The sequence below is a fragment of the Macaca nemestrina genome, chromosome 1, assembly GCF_043159975.1.
Source record: "Macaca nemestrina isolate mMacNem1 chromosome 1, mMacNem.hap1, whole genome shotgun sequence".
In the NCBI taxonomy this organism is placed as follows: domain Eukaryota; kingdom Metazoa; phylum Chordata; class Mammalia; order Primates; family Cercopithecidae; genus Macaca; species Macaca nemestrina.
The window spans coordinates 143,711,403-143,732,484 of NC_092125.1; the positions used below are offsets into that span (position 1 = coordinate 143,711,403).

General features: G+C 40.4%; 1 protein-coding gene across 7 annotated transcripts in view; it reads right to left on the reverse strand.

The window, feature by feature from the left end:
- Positions 1-784: 784 nt before the first annotated feature.
- Positions 785-21,082, reverse strand: part of LOC105482828 (leucine rich repeat containing 8 VRAC subunit D) — a 118,739-nt gene continuing 98,441 nt past the window's right edge. For all 7 annotated transcript variants that reach the window (XM_011743189.2, XM_071082208.1, XM_011743193.2 and 4 more), the window contains one exon: positions 785-3,719. In XM_011743189.2, the coding sequence (XP_011741491.1) occupies positions 1,141-3,717 (2,577 nt within the window). In that variant the 5' untranslated portion in view covers positions 3,718-3,719 and the 3' untranslated portion in view covers positions 785-1,140. The remainder of the gene's footprint in view (positions 3,720-21,082) is intronic.

Genomic DNA, 21,082 nt, shown 5'->3' on the forward strand with positions numbered 1-21,082 from the left:
GAGTCTTGTAGGAGGCCTATGAAACATCTGGCAGGGAATTTTTTTGATTTTTCTGAGATTGATTAGATACTGGTCAGTTAAAGAAGGAAATCATTATCTAAAAAGTGTATTCTCCTAGCATTTGTCTGGCTATGACTCCTCCTAGCTGCACGCAAACATAGAAAATACAGCTTGTCACTAAGATAGGGACAGTTAAGAGTTTCCCTACCCAATGAACTACGTTTCCTATTATTTTCCCACCAACACCAGAAGAACACTGAGAAGGGCAAGAAATTAAATGATACTTGTGATTCTGTGTTATCTTCCAAATGGTGGTGATATTGGAGGTTTTGTTAATAAGTCATTAAAATTTTTATTTTGTTGTAATAAAATTTATTTTTAGAAAACATTTTCTATTTATTGGCAACCCTATGTTATTGGCAGAAAAATGTACCATATAATCGGAACGCCAAACTATGTCAAAAAAGCTATTAAGAAATGTGTTATTTCTTGCTACTTATTCTTAAAAAACAAAACCCCTAACAATCCACATACCTCTACTGCATTCCAAGTCTGTAAGAGTATAAAACCTATGACACGAGGTGCTCAGGAGCAGCAGTACCAGTCAACTATTGTGAGGAGTGCTTACTTGAGGCACTTTAAATTAAAACAGGAAATCAATCAGTATTTTAGCAAATCTAAATTTACAAGTTTGGACTTGATGTATCTGTCTTTAGTGATCTGAGTGAAAGCAATATTGCACCAATTAAGCAAAGTAAATTAAGACCCCTCAAAAAAGGTGATATAGTAAGAAAATGTCAATTTAATCATTTACTTTAGCAGGCAAGCAATTTGTAAACATTCAGTAGCGGCAGCATCCAAGTTACAAACAATTTAAAAATAACCAAGATTAGTGATTATAATTTTTCCTTCCCTTTCCCCAAAAGAAAAAAAAAAAAAATTTGGAAATGAATGACTTAAAACCCTACAAACGTTGAACATTCAGTTATGTCTTCTATCAGCCTTCTATGCATCCTCTCTGTGTTTTATTTTAAAAGATGTATCTACTCCTAAAATGCATTATCTTGTAATAACTTGTACGTGAGCACTTGCAATCTAGGAAGTTGTTCCTGCACATCGCTGTGCACGTATTCTCTTAGTTTAAATCCCATTTGCAAAGGGAATATTTATGTCTTGATTCAATGCCTCTTTGACTTCGAGTGGCAGGGTGTCAAAAAGGTGATCTTCCACAACAAGCCCGCTTTTCTTGAGCATCCGACACTGGCCCAGCTGGGCTGGCAGGCGGTCCAAGCAGTTCCCCTTCAGCTCCAGCTGAGTGAGCTGGGAGAGCTGACCAACTTTCTCTGGGAGTGAGGTGATGCAGTTTTGTCCCAGATTCAAAGTCCTCAACTTTATGCATTTAAACAATTGTTTTGGCAGACTGTCCACTTTGTTCCCAGTGATATGCAAATGCTGCAGGTTCTGAAGCAATCCTATTTCTATTGGAATCATTGAAATGTTGTTGTAGCTTACATCTAAGCATCTGAGTTTCTGTAAACTAAATACTGCCACTGGTAAGGATTCGAGCTTGTTGTTAGAGAAATAAAGTGACTCCAAGTTTTTGACATGGGTAATAGAGGGAGGAATAGTAACAATCTTGTTATGCCATAATTTTAAACAAGTCAGTCGTTTTAAATGCTGGAAACTGATGATTTCCTCAATTGTGCGAATGTTATTTGACTTTAAATCCAGTTCCTGTAAATTAGAGAGGCTGAAAATAGCATGTGGAATTCTCTCTAGTTCACAGTTCTGGAGTTCCAGCTCGGCGACATTCATCATTTTCTTAAGGCTGTTCAGTACCAAGAGTTTAGTGCCGTCATTATGAATGACTAACTTTGTAAGATGTGGAGCCACATCTGTAATGTTGGAGGGAACTTTGGTCAAATTGCTCTTCACGTGGAGAATCTTAAGGTGCCGCAACTCTCGGAGAGATTCAAGTCCTATCATCTTGTTGTTTTCAGAGTTCAAATTGCCTATTAAGTACAACTCTCGAAGGTTTTTGAGCAAATACACCCAGGCAGGAATTTCAGCCACATCGGTGAACTTCACGTGAAGGCATCTCAAGTGATCGCGAAGAAAGCTAAAAGCAGTCTGTTCAACTTTTGCAGGGCAGTGGCAGAGGTGGAGCTCTTGGAGGTTAGTCATTTGAGAAATCTTAGCAGGAATTTTAGCTTCTGGAATTAGTTCAAGCTTTAGCACATCCAGGTCTGTGAGGTCAAAGACAGCATCGGGCACCCCCGATAGCATGAACAGATGCAACTCCTGCTTGTCCTGGGCATTGCGTGAAACGTGCTGCCTGAGTTTTTCAAATGTCCACTCATGGTTCAAACTAATTTCCCTAAGTTTATTTTCACTAACTTCTGACAAGAACACACCAAAACGCTTGGAATATAGCTGGTCATACTGGTCCACCATGTGGAGAAGGAACGCAAAATCGTTTTTGACATCTGGAATGTCACTAAAACTGCTCTCTTCTCTGACTTTTTCGAAAGAATATTCCTTCAAAGGTATCCTGAATAACCAGAAGAGAGTGTAGAGGCAGATAAAGCCATAAACACAAATAATGGATATGTAACTGATGAGAAGCTTTTTCAACATGTAAGCCATATTGTGGGTGCACTCAAATACCTCATAACCAGTCAGATGCTCAACTTTGGGCTTGCAGACATGTTCAAAGCTAATTGCGTTGACAAAGTTCGCTGTATAGCAGAGAATAAAAATGAACTTGGCTGTTTTGATAACTGTTTGGACGACATAGAGTTTATAGATCAAGTCACTATCTTCCACATGGGCACGGAACTTCCTCACTTTCTCAAACAGGGCTTTGGCCTGCTCTCCATCCTTTTTATCTAGGATGGTCATGCTGGGAACTTCAATCACAGGTTTCTCAGCTGAAAATTTAAAGCCGGTTTTATTGATCATTGGTGTACTGGCACTGGGGCTCCCTTCATCACTGCTGGTAGACACATGCTTTGGTAGAGTCTGGGCACCTGTTATTCTCTGCTTGTTTTCCTCTGAGTCTTCGCATGCTGTCTCAGACAATGCTTTTGTAGTCCAAGGGGATTCAAAGCACTTTCCTAATATTGAAACAAAATGTTCTACTTTTGAGCATGTTTTGGGATATTTGAACCAAAAGTTGCTACTGACCATGAGAATAATAGTATGTATAAGAGCAAGGTATGGAAAGTACTTAGAATACCACGGAAGGGCCAGATGGTAACACATCTGATTAATAAATACATATTGCTGAAAATCCAAGTTTGTTTTTCGACCTGTTGGATCTTTCTTCTCTTTCTTTGCCTCCTGACTTGGAAGTGCGAAATCTGTGCGAGGATATGTGGCTCTGAGAGGTATGTCAGGTGTCACAGCAGATGTCCCAAAGGAAATGTCATTTGTTGTCCGCCCATCTTGGTCTTGGTTGGTGGCTGCTTCCATCTTCGGGATGTTGGTGGTGACCTCGGCATTTCCTGGTGATGTATGTGCCTTTGAATTTACAGGAGATGGCAATACTGGCAAACAGACCACCTGATCTTTGGTAAGTTGCATGGTTCCTGCAAAGATGGCTACCATTAACATAACAACAGCCAGGTAATCCATAAACACATCCCACCATGGTTTCAGGATTCGGTAAGTTGGCTGAATGTCATTAAGTGATGCAACTTCCGCAAGGGTAAACATTCCTAGAAAACAAGAAGACAAAATACATTATTCTAGAGATGCAAGTGAAAACAGTAAATGAGAAAAACCCTATGCCTGTTCCAAACTAAAGTTTTCTCATTCAGGTCCTACCTTTTTATCCAATATAAATGTAGTAGAAAATAAACTAAAAAGAGAATATATAGCTTTTCTCTCCTAGTGCAAGGAAGAGGGAAAGAATGAGTAAGAATTGCATTCTAGGTAAGAAATAATGACAGACTGCACCAAGTCCATAGTGGTTACTTAGTGGACCTTGAAGGAGGATATGACAGCAGGATGGCATTTGTTGTGGACTCATTTAAGGTTAAGACTGAAATTTGGAGGTCGAGGAGTGGGATGACTCTTACTTTATACAAGCCAAAATTGAAGGGTCTGTGTATACCATTAAATACCGTTAAACTCTGGATAGTCTTATGTTCCAGACTTAGTTCTAACACTTACTAATGATGTGATTCCTTAAGCCTTGTATTTCCCATCTGTATAACAGGGATGAAAACTTCTAAGGGTTGTTGGAAAGGTTAAATTAAGTAATGATTGTGACACTCTTAGCACACCCTCTGGCCACAACTGTTTGTTAGATGTTTATGTTAGCTCCAATCACTCTGGTAGAAGTGCCCATAAACAGTTGAAATTAAGGGTCTAGCATTTAGGAGGAGTCTTACTATACACACTTGGATTTATCAATATATATAGCTGAAACTCTGGCCTTTGATGCAGTCCTATGGAAAGCATGTGGATTGAGAAGACAGCTCAAGACTCAGGTGGCCATGAAATAATCAATGATGGTGATGTTGAATAAGTCAGCACCAGGAAGACACACGATCTCTACCAAAGCAGGTGACCCGAGCAGCCATGAATGAAGCCCCGGTGCCAGGAAACTTGAAAATGTGGTTATTATTCACTATCAGCTGGTAGCTTTATAGCACTGAAACTAGTTTATACAAATAATAAAGTACGAGGGCAATCATCCTAGAAGTAACCAAGAAAAACGTGTTTATAGTGGCAAGTATTGGGAATGGCTTCTCTAATTATGTACATGAACTGAATGTTTCAAGTTTCAACTTCTTGAAAAACCACATTACCATATGTTGTTTTCTTGGGAGGTTATTGGGTTTCCATATTCATATTGCTTTGTCTTTTTTAAAGAAATAAATCATGTCATTTCTTTAAAAACTAGCAAAAGACAAAGCAATAAAAACCAAGGCAAGTACCCAAGATTTTTGGGAATGCATCTATTTTTTAAAAATTAAGGATGGAAGATGAATTTTTAATGTTTTATTTTTATTTATTTATGTCGCCCAGGCTGAAGTGCAGTGGTGCGATCTCAGCTCAATGCAACCTCTGCCTCCTTGGTTCAAGCGATTCTCCTGCCTTAGCCTCCCGAGTAGCTGGGACTACAGGCATCTACCACGCCTGGCTAATTTTTGTATTTTCAGTAGAGACAGGGTTTCACCATATTGGCCAGGCTGGTCTCGAACTCCTGATCTTGTGATCTGCCCACCTCAGCCTCCCAAAGTGCTGGGATTACAGGCGTGAGCCACCGTGCCCGGCCAGGAAGATGAATTATCTATTCATAGGTTGTCTGGAATGCTGTGTTGAGGAGGATTCTGAGGCTGATTCTGGTTTCAGTAGGAAACAGTGCTGTGACCAATTGTTCGTGTCTTCCTTGGATGACACAACGAAAAAGGCATTAGTACTTTGATTCTGCTCTGTTTTAAATTAAGTTTCTGAAAGCAGGGACCAGGTCTTATTTATTTATTTTTGTCTAAAAACCTTCCACATACCTAGTACTGCACAGAGCAGGTACATAATATTTCTTAATAAAATACGATGACTACTACAGCAATGATCACATCTGTAGTTAGTTTTGTAAGTGAAATACCTCTTATGTAAGCAGGTAAACATAAGCCTAAGAACTCCAAACATAAAATTGTTAGAAATCACATTCCCAGACTTCAGGGCTTAAGTATGAAATGCCTGGTATCCAGTGTTTGAAAAAAAAAAAAAAAAATTACCAAGGAAGTGAAAAAAAGAAAAATAACCATTTGTACCTTAGTTGGGGAAGTGGGAGATAACATGCCCACTCGAACCCTTTTTATTCTGAGCTCCTGTATCTTGTGTGGGTTTTGCTTTCATGAATGGCTTGGGCAAGCAGGAAGAAAGGCTACTGGAATCATGGCAAGCTAAACTAAATGAGAAACAGCTCAACCTCATGTCATTTTGAGCTCTTCAGTTCCTATCTAAAATGCACAAAACACAGCATCAAGCTGCAGGTTATACAGAATGACTCTTACTTCATGTACAGAGACTAGAGAGTACACCTTGCACAGGTTTATTTCTGGCAAAGAACATAACAGTCATACTTGGGGACCATGGCTTTAAAGGGCCATCTGCATGAGTAATAGGAACAATAGATTTTTTTTTTTTTTGCATGTAATATTTCCTTCAAATAGGATTTTTCTTTACTTTTTAAATAGAGTCATGAACTGCATAATGGTGTTTTGGTCAACAATGGACTGCATATATGATGGTGGTCCCATAAGATACAAGATGGTGGCTCATGCCTATAATCCCAGCACTTTGGGAGGCCGAGGTGGGTGGATCATTTGAGGCAGGAGTTTGAGACCAGCCTGGCCAATATGGTGAAACCCCATCTCTACTAAAAATACAAAAATTTAGCAGGCATAGTGGCGCACACTTGTAATCCCAGCTACTTGGGAGGCTGAGGCAAAAGAATTGCTTGAACCCAGGAGGAGGAAGGAGGTTGCAGTGAGACAAGATCACGCCATTGCACTCCAGTCTGGGTGACAGAGCAAGATTCCATTTTATAATGAAGTACATAGAAACCTGATACACAGCACTAAACATTGGCATTATAGATCAAGTAGGGCAGTGGTCCTCAATCTTTCTGGCACCACAGACGAGTTTTGTAGAGGGCAATTTTTCCACAAATGGGCGTCGCGGGGAGAGATGGTTTTGGGATGAAATTGTTTCCTCTTGGTTGGATCATCAGGCATTAGATTCTCATAAAGTGTGCACAACCTAGATCCCTCACATGCGGAGCTCACAACAGGGTTCACGCTACTATGAGAATCTAATGCTGCTGCTGATCTGACACAAAGTGGAGCTCAGGCAGTAATGCTCACTCTCCCGCCGCTCACCTACTGCTGTGCAGCCCAGTTCCTAACAGCCCTCGACAGGTACCAGTCTGCAGTCTGGGGACTGGAGACTCCTGAAGTAGGGGAAGGACTGATATTCAGTAATGATGTTGGGAATTTGGTTTTCCATGTGAATACATATATACATGCATATACACACACACATCATCTAGCTTTGTGTAAGTACACTCTGGTATTCACACAACAATGAAATTGCCTAACACCACATTTTTTCAGAAGGTATCCCTATTAAGTGACATGTGACTGTAGCTGTATTTGGTCCTAGGGAGACCAGGATGTCTGGGTTGGCGGATTGAGAGAGAAGTGAATTTTGAAAGTCAGTGTACTGAGGACATTGGTTATTTGTCTTTTACACCATGATTATCACAACTGGTCTTTCTGCTGCCAGTCTTTACCTCCTTTAATCCCTTTTCCATCTTGCCATGGGTCCCTTGGTAAAAACTCTCCAGGCTCTCTCTGTTCTAGGCCAGTAACTTCTGCCAGTTTCTCTAACAAGCCATTCTTCCCTTGTGTTCAGCCTCTCCAACACTTTGTTTCCTCTGCCTTGATTACTTCCTCCCTACTCCTCTTCACCAGGCTATCAGGTTTCTGCAGCCTTTTCCAGAAAGCTTTCCCTGATCCCCTAGTATGGGTGAGGTGCTTCTTCGATGTGTTCTCACAGAACTCTGTACCTTCGCCCATCACAGCTCTTAGCACACTGTATTTACTTGTCTGATCGCCCATTGGATTACCAATTCAATGAAGACATGCACTATGTCCAACTTCCTTCTTTGTCCTATGTATCCAATGCCTGACACATAGTAGGTGCTCAATCAATGAAATGATTTTGAGATCTTTTTTTTTTTTTTTTTTTTTTTTTGAGACGGAGTCTCTGTCGCCCAGGCTGGAGTGCAGTGGCCGGATCTCAGCTCACTGCAAGCTCCGCCTCCCGGGTTCACGCCATTCTCCTGCCTCAGCCTCCCGAGTAGCTGGGACTACAGGCGCCCGCCACCTCGCCCAGCTAGTTTTTTGTATTTTTTAGTAGAGACGGGGTTTCACTGTGTTAGCCAGGATAGTCTCGATCTCCTGACCTCGTGATCCACCCGTCTCGGCCTCCCAAAGTGCTGGGATTACAGGCTTGAGCCACCGCGCCCGGCCGATTTTGAGATCTTGATCATCATCTTCAGCATCCTAAAAATTCCTTGAGAACATTTATTAACATCTGCAGATGGTATTGGGCAGGGGAGCGTGTTATTAAACTGAATTGCTACCACAAAGCAACATTGATCTATGCAAGAATGAACACTCTAAGCCAGGTCTCAGCATAAAAATAAAGAGTTAAAGGACCATACAGCAGAGACATTGTTGGATCCTTGCAACCAGTGTTATTTTGCAGCTGTTGAAGTGTCAATGGTAGTTTTCAAGCACCTTGTACTCAGGACAGGCTTTGATCCCACGAAATAGAAGAGGCTGTCCACCTTCCCAGTGGGAAAAGAAAAGTTCAAAGGTAGTGGCAGTGGGCACAGCAACAGAGTACAGAGTACTGTAACTTCACACGCTGTCACCAGCTCTGGCCCCAGACTCCCTGCAAGAAAGGTAACACTGAATAACAGAGCGCACAACCACTCCAACCTCAGATGAGCTCCTCTCTTCCAGCACACTGTCTACTCTGCCACCCCCACCAGAAGTTTTGTGCCCTTGCTATTTTCTCCAGCCCATTTCTCTTTTTTCTTTCTATTGAACTTTTCCTTAATAAGTGCTAGCTCAAGCACTACCTTTTCCTTCAAATTGCTATCATATTGTCTAGTAATAATCTGTTTGTAGGCCGGGCATGGTGGCTCACGTCTGTAATCCCAGCACTTTGGGAGGCCGAGGTGAACAGATCACCTGAGGTCAGGAGTTTGAGACCAGCCTGGCCAACATGGCAAAACCCCGTCTCTACTAAAAATACAAAAATTAGTGGGGCTTGGTGCCAGGCGCCTATAATCCCAGCTACTCAGGAGGATGAGGCAGGAAGAACTGCTCGAACCCAGGTGGCAGAGGTTGCAGTGAGGCGAGATAGTGCCACAGCACTCCAGCCTGGGCAACAGAGCAAGACTCCGCCTCAAAAACAAAATCTGTTTCTAATCTCGATCTCTTCCACTAGATCTTGAGCTCCTTGTAGGCAGAGAATATGTCTTATTCACCTTTGTAATCCACCATGCCCTACTCTCACCCTTGAAGAACACAGATGGCATTTAGTGATGATGATAATGGTGACAGTAATAGTGGCTATCACTTGTCATTTTCCTTCCATGTGGCAAGCACTGTACTAGGAGCTTTATATCTGATACAACTTCCCAGTTTTATACAGAGCACATTCCGGAAAATAAATGTACAAAAGTTTAAGCTTTTGGGGGCTAAGAGAGTGGCTCTATTTCCAAATGTTGTATGAAATCATAAAATCCACCAGAATTCCTAAAATTAAAATGACAGATAATACTAAGTGCCGGTGAGGATGCTGGAGCAACTGGAACGCAAATACTGCTGGTGAGTGTGTCAATGTTGGGAAACTCTGGGAAATGTTTTAGTATTATCTACTAAAATTGAGCATAAGCACACTCTATGATCCTGCAATTCCACTGCTAGGTATATACCTGTAAGGAACACGGGTATATATGCATCCAAAAACATGTATGAGAATGCTCATAGTAGCACCATTTGTATTAGCTCTAAATTGTAAGCTATCCAAATGCCTATCAACTGTAGAATAAAAAAAAAAAAGATGTGGTATATTTACAAAATAGAATACTAGGCAACAAGAAGAATGAATGATCTGGTTACACGGGTGTGTTCAATTTATAAAATGTGATCTGTACACTCAGGCTTCCACTTCAATAAAATGTTTTTGGTATGTACGCTTTCACTTCAATAAAACGTTTCAGAGGAAATGGTAAAAGAAGTTGCCGCAGAAACAGCTGTCCTAGGAATGCGCTGTGACATGACATTGAGGCTGTGCCTCCGCCCTGCCCCAAGGCACATCCCGGCTGGCTGGGATTACATGCCAGGGAAGCCTGTCTCTTCCTCTGGTGATCTCCCCTCACTATTTTTTTCCCCAGCCTGAGAGTAGGTGCCTGCTTTCCCTGGAGTACAAAGGACTGATTCTGCCATAGAAAAGAAGGTGCAGAGGTAGGAACATACAATATCTGAAAGTTCTGGGTGGAAAAAGTTGAGCGTACACAGGTGGAACACAGTGGAACACTGCCTGAATCCTATTTAACCTTCACAACATTACTCTAAGCAGCCAAAGTGTTGTTATTTACCCTTGAGAGGGGAAGAAATAGACTCATAGAAGTTGTAGACATTAAATAATTAGTAGCAGAGTCTGGATTGAAAATCCCACCTAAGGCCAAAGCACATGTTCTTTCTACCAGATTACCTTTTCTTCTTTATTTCTCATGTTTGCAGTGCTTTTCGGTTTGCAAGCTACTTTTCTATACAAGATCTCTATTTATTTTCATAATAACCCAGTGGTCTAGGCATTACTACTGCCCAACAGTAAGAGGAAACTTGAGGCTCAAAAAGCTTAAATGACCTCTCTGAGCTAATTAAGTGAGAGAGCTAACAGAATCTTTCATCTCTAAATATTTTTCTCTACCACGGATCATCCAATGGCTGTTATTGGCTAAGGGTTGGCTATTGAAGGAGGAAACTCCTCACTGCTGTCCTTGGCTTAAACATGACAAAGCAATGAAATTATGTAATCACCACCATCCCTGCCTGACATTCACTAGGAATTCAAGAAAGCCACCAGCCCTGTGCCTAGCACCATGGAGGGGAATGCAGAGATGATCTAATATAGATCCTTGCCCTCAAGGAGATCCCAGTCTAATGCAGGATGATAAGAAATAAGAGTACAATTACAACATATTAGGTTGGTGTGAAAGTGATTGCGGTTTTTGCCACTACTTTTAATGGCAAAAGTTGCACCAACCTAATAGTGAGGGCATTGCTCTGACCTTAATACAAAGTAATATGAAGTTAATACAAAGTATAGCAGATGCATGGATGGAGCAAGCCCAAGTCTGCATGTAGTTACTGGGAGAACTTCACAGATGTGTGGTTTTGAGCTGAGAGATGAAGGAAGGGTGAGACATGAGGTGGTGGGGAGAGGAGGGAAAACAATTTTGACTGAAGAAATAGCAAGGGCAAAGGCATAGCATGAGATAAATGATGTGCTACAGAAACTACAAATAATTTTAATGCTATCCCAGTTATTGGTCTAGTATATGCCTGTACAGATATCACATCTCATGGGTAAGCCAAAGTATGGAAACCAAAGCATGGATGTTAACTACAGGCTTAAGAAAGTGCCCAGGCCATAAGGCAGAAAACCAGTACTTTCCAGCAATGTCAGCCACAGGACTTAGAATTAATCCATCTGTTATACCATTTTACCCACCAAACATGGGGATAATGACATATGCCCTTCCTACCAGGGGCGTATTTCAACCATCAACTGAATTAAAGATGAACAAGCAATTTGAAAACAAAAGTAGGTTTTCATATATACTGAGTGTGTATGTGTATAAAGTATATTGAACACATATTTATATAATACAGCATATTAACTACATTATGATCTTCAAGTGACTTATTTTAGGTTCAGGTTTGTAACATGGGTAAACTAGTTGCTGAGGCTTGGTGTATGAATGATCCCATCACCAAGGTCAGCAGTCCCCAACCTTTTTGGCACCAAGGACTGGTTTCATGGAAGACAATTTTTCCACGGATGGGGGAGGGGGATGGTTTCGGGCTAACTCAAGTGCATCACATTTGTTATGCACTTTATTTCTATTATTACACTGTAATATATAATGAAATAATTATACAACTCACCATAATGTAGAATCAGTGCGATCCCTGAGCTTTTCCTGCAATTAGACAGTCCCATCTGAGAGTAATGGGAGACAGTGACAGATCATCAGGCATTAGATTATCACAGGGATAGCAGAACCTAGATCCCTTGAATTCACAGTTACAGAGTTCATGCTCCTATGAGAATCTAATGCTGCTGCTGATCTGACAAGAGGCAGAGCTCAGGCGGTAATGTGAGCAATGGGGAATGGCTGTAAATACAGAGGAAGCTCTGCTCACTCTCCTGCTGCTCACCTCGTGCTGTGCAGCCAGGTTCCTAACAGGCTATGGATCAGTAGCAGCCTGTGGCTCAGGGGTTGGGGACTCCTGATCAAGGTAATGAGCACAGCACCTAACAGGGAGCCTTCCAACCCAACCCCCTTCCTTTCCCTCCCCCATTAAGCAGGCCCCTGTGTCTATTGTTCCCTTCTTTGTATCCATGTGTATTCAGTGTTTAGCTCCCACTTGTAAGTGAGAACATGTGGTATTTGGTTTTATGTTCCTGCCTTACTTTGCCTAGGATAATGGCCTGCAGCTGCATCCATGTTGCTGCAAAAAACATGATTCATTCTTTTTTATGGTTGCATAGTATTCCATGGTGTATATGTACCGCATAAAAATCCAGTCCACTGTCGACGGGCATCTTGGTTGATTCCATGTCTTTGCTACTGTGAACAGTGCTGCAGTGAACATACAAGTACACGTATTTTTTGCAGAATGATTTGTTTTCCTTTGGGTATATACACAATAGAGATTGCTGGGTTGAATTACAGTTCTGTTTTAACTCTTTTGAGAAATCTCTACACTGCTTTCCACAGTGGCTGAACTAATTTACATCCCTACAAGCAGTGCATAAGCGTTCTCTTTTCTCCGCAACCTTGCCAGCATCTGGCGTTTTTTGACTTTTTAATAATAGCCATTCTGGTGTGAGAGGGTATCTCACTGTCTTTTTGATTTGCATTTCTCTAACGATTAGTGATGATGAGCATTTTTTAATATATTTGTTGGCCGCATGTATGTTTTCTTTTGAGAAGTGTTTGTTCATGTCCTTTGCTCATTTTTTTAATGGGATTGTTTTTTGCTTGTGGATTTAAGTTCCTTATAGATTCTGGATATTAGACCTTTGTCAGATGCATAGCTTGCAAATATTTTCTCCCATTCTGTACGCTGTCTGTTAACTGTTGATAGTTTAATTTGCTGTGAAGAAGCTCTTCAGTTTAACTAGGTCCCACTTGTCAATTTTTGTTTTTGTCGCAATTGCCTTTGGGGACTTAGTCATAAATTCTTTGCCAAGACCAACATCCAGAGTAGTATTTTTTAGGTTTTCTTCTACAGTTTTTATTGTTTTAGGTCTTACATTTAAGCCTTTAATCCATCTTGAGTTAGTTTTTGTATATGGTGAAAGCAAGGGGTCCAGTTTCAATCTTCTTTATATGGCTAGCCAGTTATCCCAGCACCATTTATTGAATAGGGAGTCCATTTCCCATTGTTTGTTACTGTCGACTTTGTCACAAATATCAGGTGGGTTGTATGTGTGTGATTTTGTGGACTCTCTGTCCTGTTCCAGTGGTATGTGTGTCTGCTTTTGTATCAGTACCATGCTGTTTTGGTTACTGTAGTCTTGTAGTATAGTTTGAAGTCACGTAATGTGATATCTCCAGCTTTGTTCTTTTTGTTTAGGACTGCTTTGGTGATTTGGCTTTTTTTGGGTTCCATGTGAATTTTAGAATAGTTTTTTCTAATTCTGTGAAAAATGACACTGGTAGTTTGATAGGAATAGCACCGGATCTAAATATTGCTTTGGGAAGTATGACCATCATAATAATATGATTCTTTCTAATGTGAAGTTAAGCCAATGAGAGAAGAGATCAGCACCTGGTTTCTCTGCATCCTATCCATATCTTGAGGTTTGATCTCCTTAGTGAATCAGAACTCAGAATGGCTACAAATGGTTATCAAGGGATTTTTGTTTTTTAACTTGAGAACGGCATATTTATTAAGTATTAATTGCATATATTCTTTGATTTCTCTTTTATAGTATGACTATTGCAAAAGACTTAAATAATTACATTATGCGGAAGCGGATTTCACATTCCAAAGCTTCTCTTGGTCAATGGCACACATGAAAATCAGTTTAACATTCCTGCAAGCAAACATTTCTCGTGGAAGTCAAGGAAGCTTTTTGTACTAGAACTGAAAAGGCAAAGTTATTGGACTTTGGTTGAAAAAAACTAAATCTGAAAATAACAGGGTTGACTCTAAATTGTTTTAGAATTATGATCCTGTTTTCTTATTCAAATGTATGGTTAGTAGTAACAAAAAAAATCAATAACAGTTTAAAAATCAGAAGACATAGTCGTTCGGCAATCCTGTGGTTACCCTAAAAAACACTGAATTATATACTTTAATGGGTAAATTGTATGGTATGTAAATTTTATCTCCATAAAGCTGTTAAATAAATAAACCAGATCTCAACCTTTGTTTATTTTTACTGCCTAAACTGCCTTTCAACAGAAATAGGATAGTGAAGGTAGATACGGTTGTGGCCTATTGTAGCTATTCATGCTAGACTACATTCTAAGTTCAAGTATGTTTTTAAATGATTGCTTATGTTATTACCTCTCTAACATTCATGCCTCCTCTGTAAAATCTTAATAATAAAAACCACCTCATAGTGTAATGTATTAGGAACACCTGGTTTAGGGTCTGGCACAAAGTAAGTCCCCAAAGATGTTTGCTGAATCTGAATTTTAAAAAGAAAAAAAAGAATCATTGAGGAGAAAAGTCTGTCTTAATCTTTAACTGAAGATGACTAGGGCAATTCGTTGAATTTTTGAACTAGCATGTAGCACCATATACATAGAGTAATCCTAGAATAAATGACCGATGATAAACATTTGGCATTCAATTTTATTTATTCTTTTAGATGTGTTTAAATTAAAATTATTGGCCAGACGCAGTGGCTCATGCTTGTAATCCCAGCACTTTGGGAGGCCAAGGCAGGTGGATCACCTGAGGTCAGGAGCCCGAGACCAACCTGGCCAACATGATGAAATCCCGTCTCTACTAAAAATACAAAAAATCAGCCAGGCGTGGTGGCAAGTTCCTGTAATCCCAGCTATTGGGAGGCTGAAGTATGAGAATAGCTTGCACCCAGGAGGCAGAGGTTTCAGTGAGCCAAGATTGCCCCATTGCACTCCAGCCTGGGCAACAAGAGCAAAACTCCATCTCCAAAAACAACAAAAAAATTAGTTATATGACGAGGTGGCAAATGGTACTATAAAGAGCACAACTCCAATGCCCAAAAGACCTGGATTCAAATCCTGCTCTTTGTTCACATTTCTTAGCCAGAGTAAATGTGGGTAGCTTGGTGACTGCTGGAAAACATATATTTATAAGATTGTTATGAGCAATACAAGAAAATCCTAGCATTAAAACAGAATATAATCACCTAAATTAAAACTTTAAAAGTTGGCCGGGTGCAGTGGCTCATGCCTGTAATCCCAGCACAGTGGAAGGCTGAGGCGGACAGATCACCTGAGGTCATGAGTTCGAGACCAGCCTGACCAACATGGTGAAACCCTGACTCTGCTAAAAATATAAAAATTAGCTGGGTGGCAGGTGCCTGGAATCTCAGCTACTCAGGAGGCTGAGGAAGGAGAATTGCTTGAACCTGGGAGGCAGAGGTTGCAGTGAGCTGAGACTGCGCCATTGCACTCCAATCTGGGCAACAGAGCAAGACTCTCTCTCAAAAAAAAAAAAAAATACATAAAAATAAAAATAACTTTAAAAGTTTACCTGCACTAGGAGGTCTTAGTACCCCTATTAAAAGGAAGCCAAATGGCTTTGAAATATTATTTAAGTAAGAGTTTAATGTATAAAGCAGCAAATGGCTTGATTAATATAATCAATATAATACTCAATTATACTTTTTTTTTTTTTTTTTTTGAAATAGGATCTCACTCCAGTTGTCCATGCTAGAGTGCAGTGGTGTGATCTTGGCTCACTCCAGCCTTAACCTCCTGGGCTCAGGTGATTCTCCCACCTCAGCCTCTGCAGTAGCCCAGCTAATTCTTTGTATTTTTAGTAGGGACAGGGTTTCACCATGTTGCCCAGGCTGGTCTTGAACTCCTGGACTCAAGTGATTCACCCGCCTTGGCCTCCCAAAGTGTTGGGATTACAGGCATGGGCCACCACATCTGGTCTGTAATTTTCCATGTAGGCATGAATTAACTACCTAATCAAATACCAACTTTCATTTTCTTTCTGCAGGTAAAAAAGTCAGCCCTCTTGGTCAACCTGGGCAAATGGGAGAACATGCAAGAGACTTATGAGGATCAAATTCTCAAATCCTTCATTGAAATAAATCAAATGAGAACAAATTACAGTTTATAACGAGCTACAACCTCTCTACAATAAGCCTTCCTCAATAATCAACAAACACGTAAGCACATATGTGTATGTACACACAGATACTCACACACCACACCCAAATCAGATGTCAAAAATTTATACGGTTAAAGAAAATAACATATGCTTCAGAAGCAATAGGGGAAAAAGGATGATTTAGTTTTTTTCCAATAGGCCTCTGTATTACTGTATTATTTAAGTGTTAATAGTTATGGGTATTACAAGTATACAAAATACTCTATAGCTGATATAACTCTATACAGAAATGAAAAGTAAGTCACTAGTGTCACTCCCTCTTAAAAGATTATGCTAAGAAGTTAAACTTTTAAAAATAGTTCCTTTCTAATGCTATTTTGGTTTAGATATCTCAAAAATAATGGAAATAATTTTTTTATGGAAAAAATCTCAAGGTTTTAAGAAACACTCCTTATATAAAACTGATCAATCTCAGATTTCACATTGGGCAAAAACCATCCATTTTGCTAACCACCAAAAGCTTTTTATAAATCCATTTAACACCTAAAAGAACAAGACTATAGAAAATTCATAACTTGTGAAATATAAAAAGAACTTTACACAAATTACATTTTAGTGTCTCTTTTAGGATTTTTCCCTAGTGTAGTGCTATTCACAGAGCAAATTTGCTTCAGAGCTAAGGAACAGAACTCTAAATATGTTAATAGGTCTAAAGCAAAGTATCTTAGGAATTAACAAAAATGTGTTAGTACACTGCTGTGAATTTGTTTTACTTCTAGCTCTCAATTCTAAAAGTCAAGGCCCACGTTTGAGGGCTTACAAATGAGATGTTATTCACAGAACAATAAAAACAGGCTCTAAAATCAATGGCTTCCACATTTCATTTCATACAATCTCAGTTTCCTCTATAAGCTATCACCAGCATTCTCTTAAATCATGAACTCAGGCCAGCAGAATTTCACAAGAGCTTCAGTATCTATAGACCCCGCTTAGTGTACCCTCTATTAGAAACTAACAAATAATTATGGAGTTTTTGCTATAGGGTTCTGGGGATTAAAAAGGGAAATAATTTTTTTAAAAATCAAAAGCTGTCCTTACTGAGAAAGCAACAGAGAAGAAGCATAAAAAGAGCAAGGGATAATGACAATAGTTTCATTAGTCCCTAAAACAGAGTCTGGCAGCTAAGAGCCCTTAATAAAGGCTCCAGAGAAAGTCATCCCAAACTGAGTGAAGAATTTGGTTCAACTTTATTGCCTAACTTCATCCAGTTTATGAGACAGTTAGTAGGATTTCTATTGGGAGCTTTGCTTGCATTTTTAAATTTCCTGCTTCTTTCCATCTGCAAAATGGACATCTTAGATTAAACTTGACCATTTTCCTTTTAAGTTTACTGACATTCAATAGTATTTCTTCTAGCATATACCCGGCATAGCATATCCCTGACAACCAAGCAGCTTTCCATGGTCCCAGGAAGTTGCCACATTCTTTTCCAATTATTTTTTGGGACCAAAAGACCTTCTGATCATAAATCCATAAATATGTGCTCTGGTGATAGACAGCTGGGAGCCTGTCAGTCCTTATTCCTGGTTTGGTACAGATTACTGGAAAAAGTACCTGAGTACCTTGCCCTGGATGCTTACCTCACTAACCCTCAAAAAGTTCTCAAAGTCAGTATGAGAGAAAAATACTCAGATACAAATTCTAATCCTTGGATAGGTAGCTTACTGAGTTAAAAGGATTACTTTGTAGTTTATTAGGAGATTCTAGCCAGTAGGACCAGAAATGAATGCAAAGTCAGACAATGGCTGCTCATGACACTTGCAGAACTGTCAGTTCTGTCTGTCTCCCTTTCTTCCTCCTCTTGTGTTTCCATGCCTCCACCTAATGGGAGGACAGTTTCTTTTATCTGCATATCCTCAGGGCACAGCACAGATTAGGCACTTAATAAAGGTTTGTTAACAGAATGAATCACTCACAACTGTACAGCATTCCAGAAGGGTGCTCAGAACGCACCCAACCTGAACCAAATACTGGCAGTGAGAAAAGGTCACTATTAATTATACCAAAGTCAAAATGATCAACTTTGACAGGCATTTTTCAATGTCCAGCTGGGCAACATATTAGAACTCTTTTTAACAGGTCATTCTGATGCTAAGCCATTCTGATAGACCACCTGCATGCAGTCTGGCTAGTAATTAAGCACTCTACAGGAAAACAAAGACAAAGGTAAGCTTGGGCATACCCTCACTAGAAGATAATACCAAGAACTAATTCCTAGCAGAGGGCAGGTGATAAGCCAGTATGATCTCTGGGGCAGTGGCAAGTAAACACCATTTTAGCACGTAACAGGTGATATAAAACGGCAGAGAGGAAGGAGCTCTAGAGAGGGAGGACCCTTGAGACACTGAAGGTGCCAGCACCTCAGGCCTCCTTTTCCTTGTCCTGCATGGGGTTTTCTGCCCTCAGTGGAGGCAGAAATTCTGACTGAGAGTAACCCTGGAGTTAGTGGTGAATGCCGTATGTGTTAAGGCAGGATACCATGTGCAAGTGTTGAGCAAGTACCTGGCACATGGTAAGCACTGAATAACAACTGCTGGTTATTATTCATTGTGTGGAATAAGGTGCTTTATATAAATAACCCTATCAGCATTCATCTTTACCACCTGGTACTGAGAAGTTTGTCTTTCATGATGAAATGGTATGAGCCATGGAACCCAGATGTTCTCCACTTGGCTTTGGGTTCCAAAAATTCAGCCAATTTTACAAGGCATTATAAGCATTAACTCTAAGTATTCTTTTAATTATTCATTTGCTCATTTATTCCTTTACCTAAGAAATATATACTGTATACTCAAGTATTAACACTATGCAAATTCCTGGAGAAAGCTTGGGGAGTACATTCAGACATATTTCCTCTCTCACACAGTGCATAGTGCAGCGGAAAGAAATATTCACCTAGTTGCATATATAAATTAAATCATCAATGTGAAGAGCTACCAACAAGAGGTACAGGCTGAGGCAGATTTGCCATGCAGTGAAAGAAGGTTAAAGGTCAGGACCCTATCCTCACACTGACCGCAACCAAGGCCCTGTACTTATATTTGTATCTCTAATTTTATGTATTTTTCTTAAAGACAGCCCCTCAAATTTCATAAATTTCAGATCCCAGGAAGCTTGGACCTTCCCCTGGTGGCATGGTACTACGAAAGTGCATAATGGGGTGTTTCCTCCAGTTGGCAAGATCAGAGAGGAATTTTCTGAGGAAATCATGATGGAAGGGAGGTGTGAAGAAACAGTATAGGGGTATGGTGGCCCAGAATGTGCAAAGGCCCTGTGGAGACAGGGAACAAAGAACAGAAAGAAGGCTACTGCCCAAAGCTTGAAGAGTCACAGGAACATGCAGTGTGAGTTGATGCTTAGAAGCTTAGTTTGATGTCATCAAACTAAGGGCAGTTTTAAGTCACTGCAGATTGGAAGCTGATGAAAATTAAATTTGTGCCTTTTAAAAGATTACTCTGGGCTTAGCATACAGGTTAGTGAGGGAAGATGTAAGATCAGGAAAGCAGCTATTGCTTGACTCCAGGCAAAGGATATATGTACGTATTTAAAACTAGGTTGTGAGTGGTAGAAAAGGTATTGAGTAAAATGGATAGATTTATGGGATAATTGGGGCAAATAGTTTACACCTGTATAAAGATATCTAACATGGAATAATTTATACACAAATAGCCTAGAGTCTCTATTATGGAGCTAATTTAAACTAGAAATTCAATTCTTTTTTTTTTTTTTTTTTTTTTTTTTTGAGATGGAGTCTCACTCTGTTGCCCAGGCTGGAGTGCGGTGGCCGGATCTCAGCTCACTGCAAGCTCTGCCTCCTGGGTTTATGCCATTCTCCCGCCTCAGCCTCCTGAGTAGCTGGGACTACAGGCGGCTGACACCTCGCCCGGCTAGTTTTCTGTATTTTTTTAGTAGAGACGGGGTTTCACCGTGTTAGCCAGGATGGTCTCGATCTCCTGACCTCGTGATCCGCCTGTCTCGGCCTCCCAAAGCGCTGGGATTACAGGCTTGAGCCACCGTGCCTGGCCTCAATTCTTTTTTTTTTTTTTTTTTTTTTGAGACGGAGTCTTGCTTTGTCACCCAGGCTAGAGTGCAGTGGCCGGATCTCAGCTCACTGCAAGCTCCGCCTCCCAGGTTCACGCCATTCTCCTGCCTCAGTCTCCCACGTAGCTGGGACTACAGGCGCCTGCCACCTCGCCCGGCTAGTTTTTTGTATGTTTTAGTAGAGACGGCGTTTCACCGTGTTAGCCAGGATGGTCTCGATCTCCTGACCTTGTGATCCGCCCGTCTCAGCCTCCCAAAGTGCTGGGATTACAGGCTTGAGCCACCGCGCCCGGCCAGCCTGGCCTCAATTCTTAAGTTGGTAGTATACTGGATAAGAATGTGGCTTAAGGAGTTAGCTTGCTTGAGTTTTCACCCCTATTTCCATCTTTTACCTGTAAAATAGGAACACAGGTAATGTTTCACATCACTGTGTAAACTTGGGCCTTCACTTTCCTTATCAGTGAAATGGAAATAAAATCCAACTGTGACAAGGTACATACACCACTCAGTGTCATGTTGAACACATGGTAGGCCCGCTCATTGAATGTTCCTACCCTAACAACTCCCCAAAATTGGATTTAAATGTCCAGAAAAATTTGGGGAATGTGGGGGCCCCTGAGGAAAACCCAGGATTTGAAATGTGGTGGTGATGGGGGAAAAATAATCATGAAGGCTTTGAGAAGAAAAAAAAAATCAATGAAGAGAGAGCAGAAAAGCAAGAAAACCAATAGATGAAGAGACAGAGAGTTAAACCATACGTCAGTCAAATATTACAGAGATCTTAATCTCAATCTCATTAAAGCATA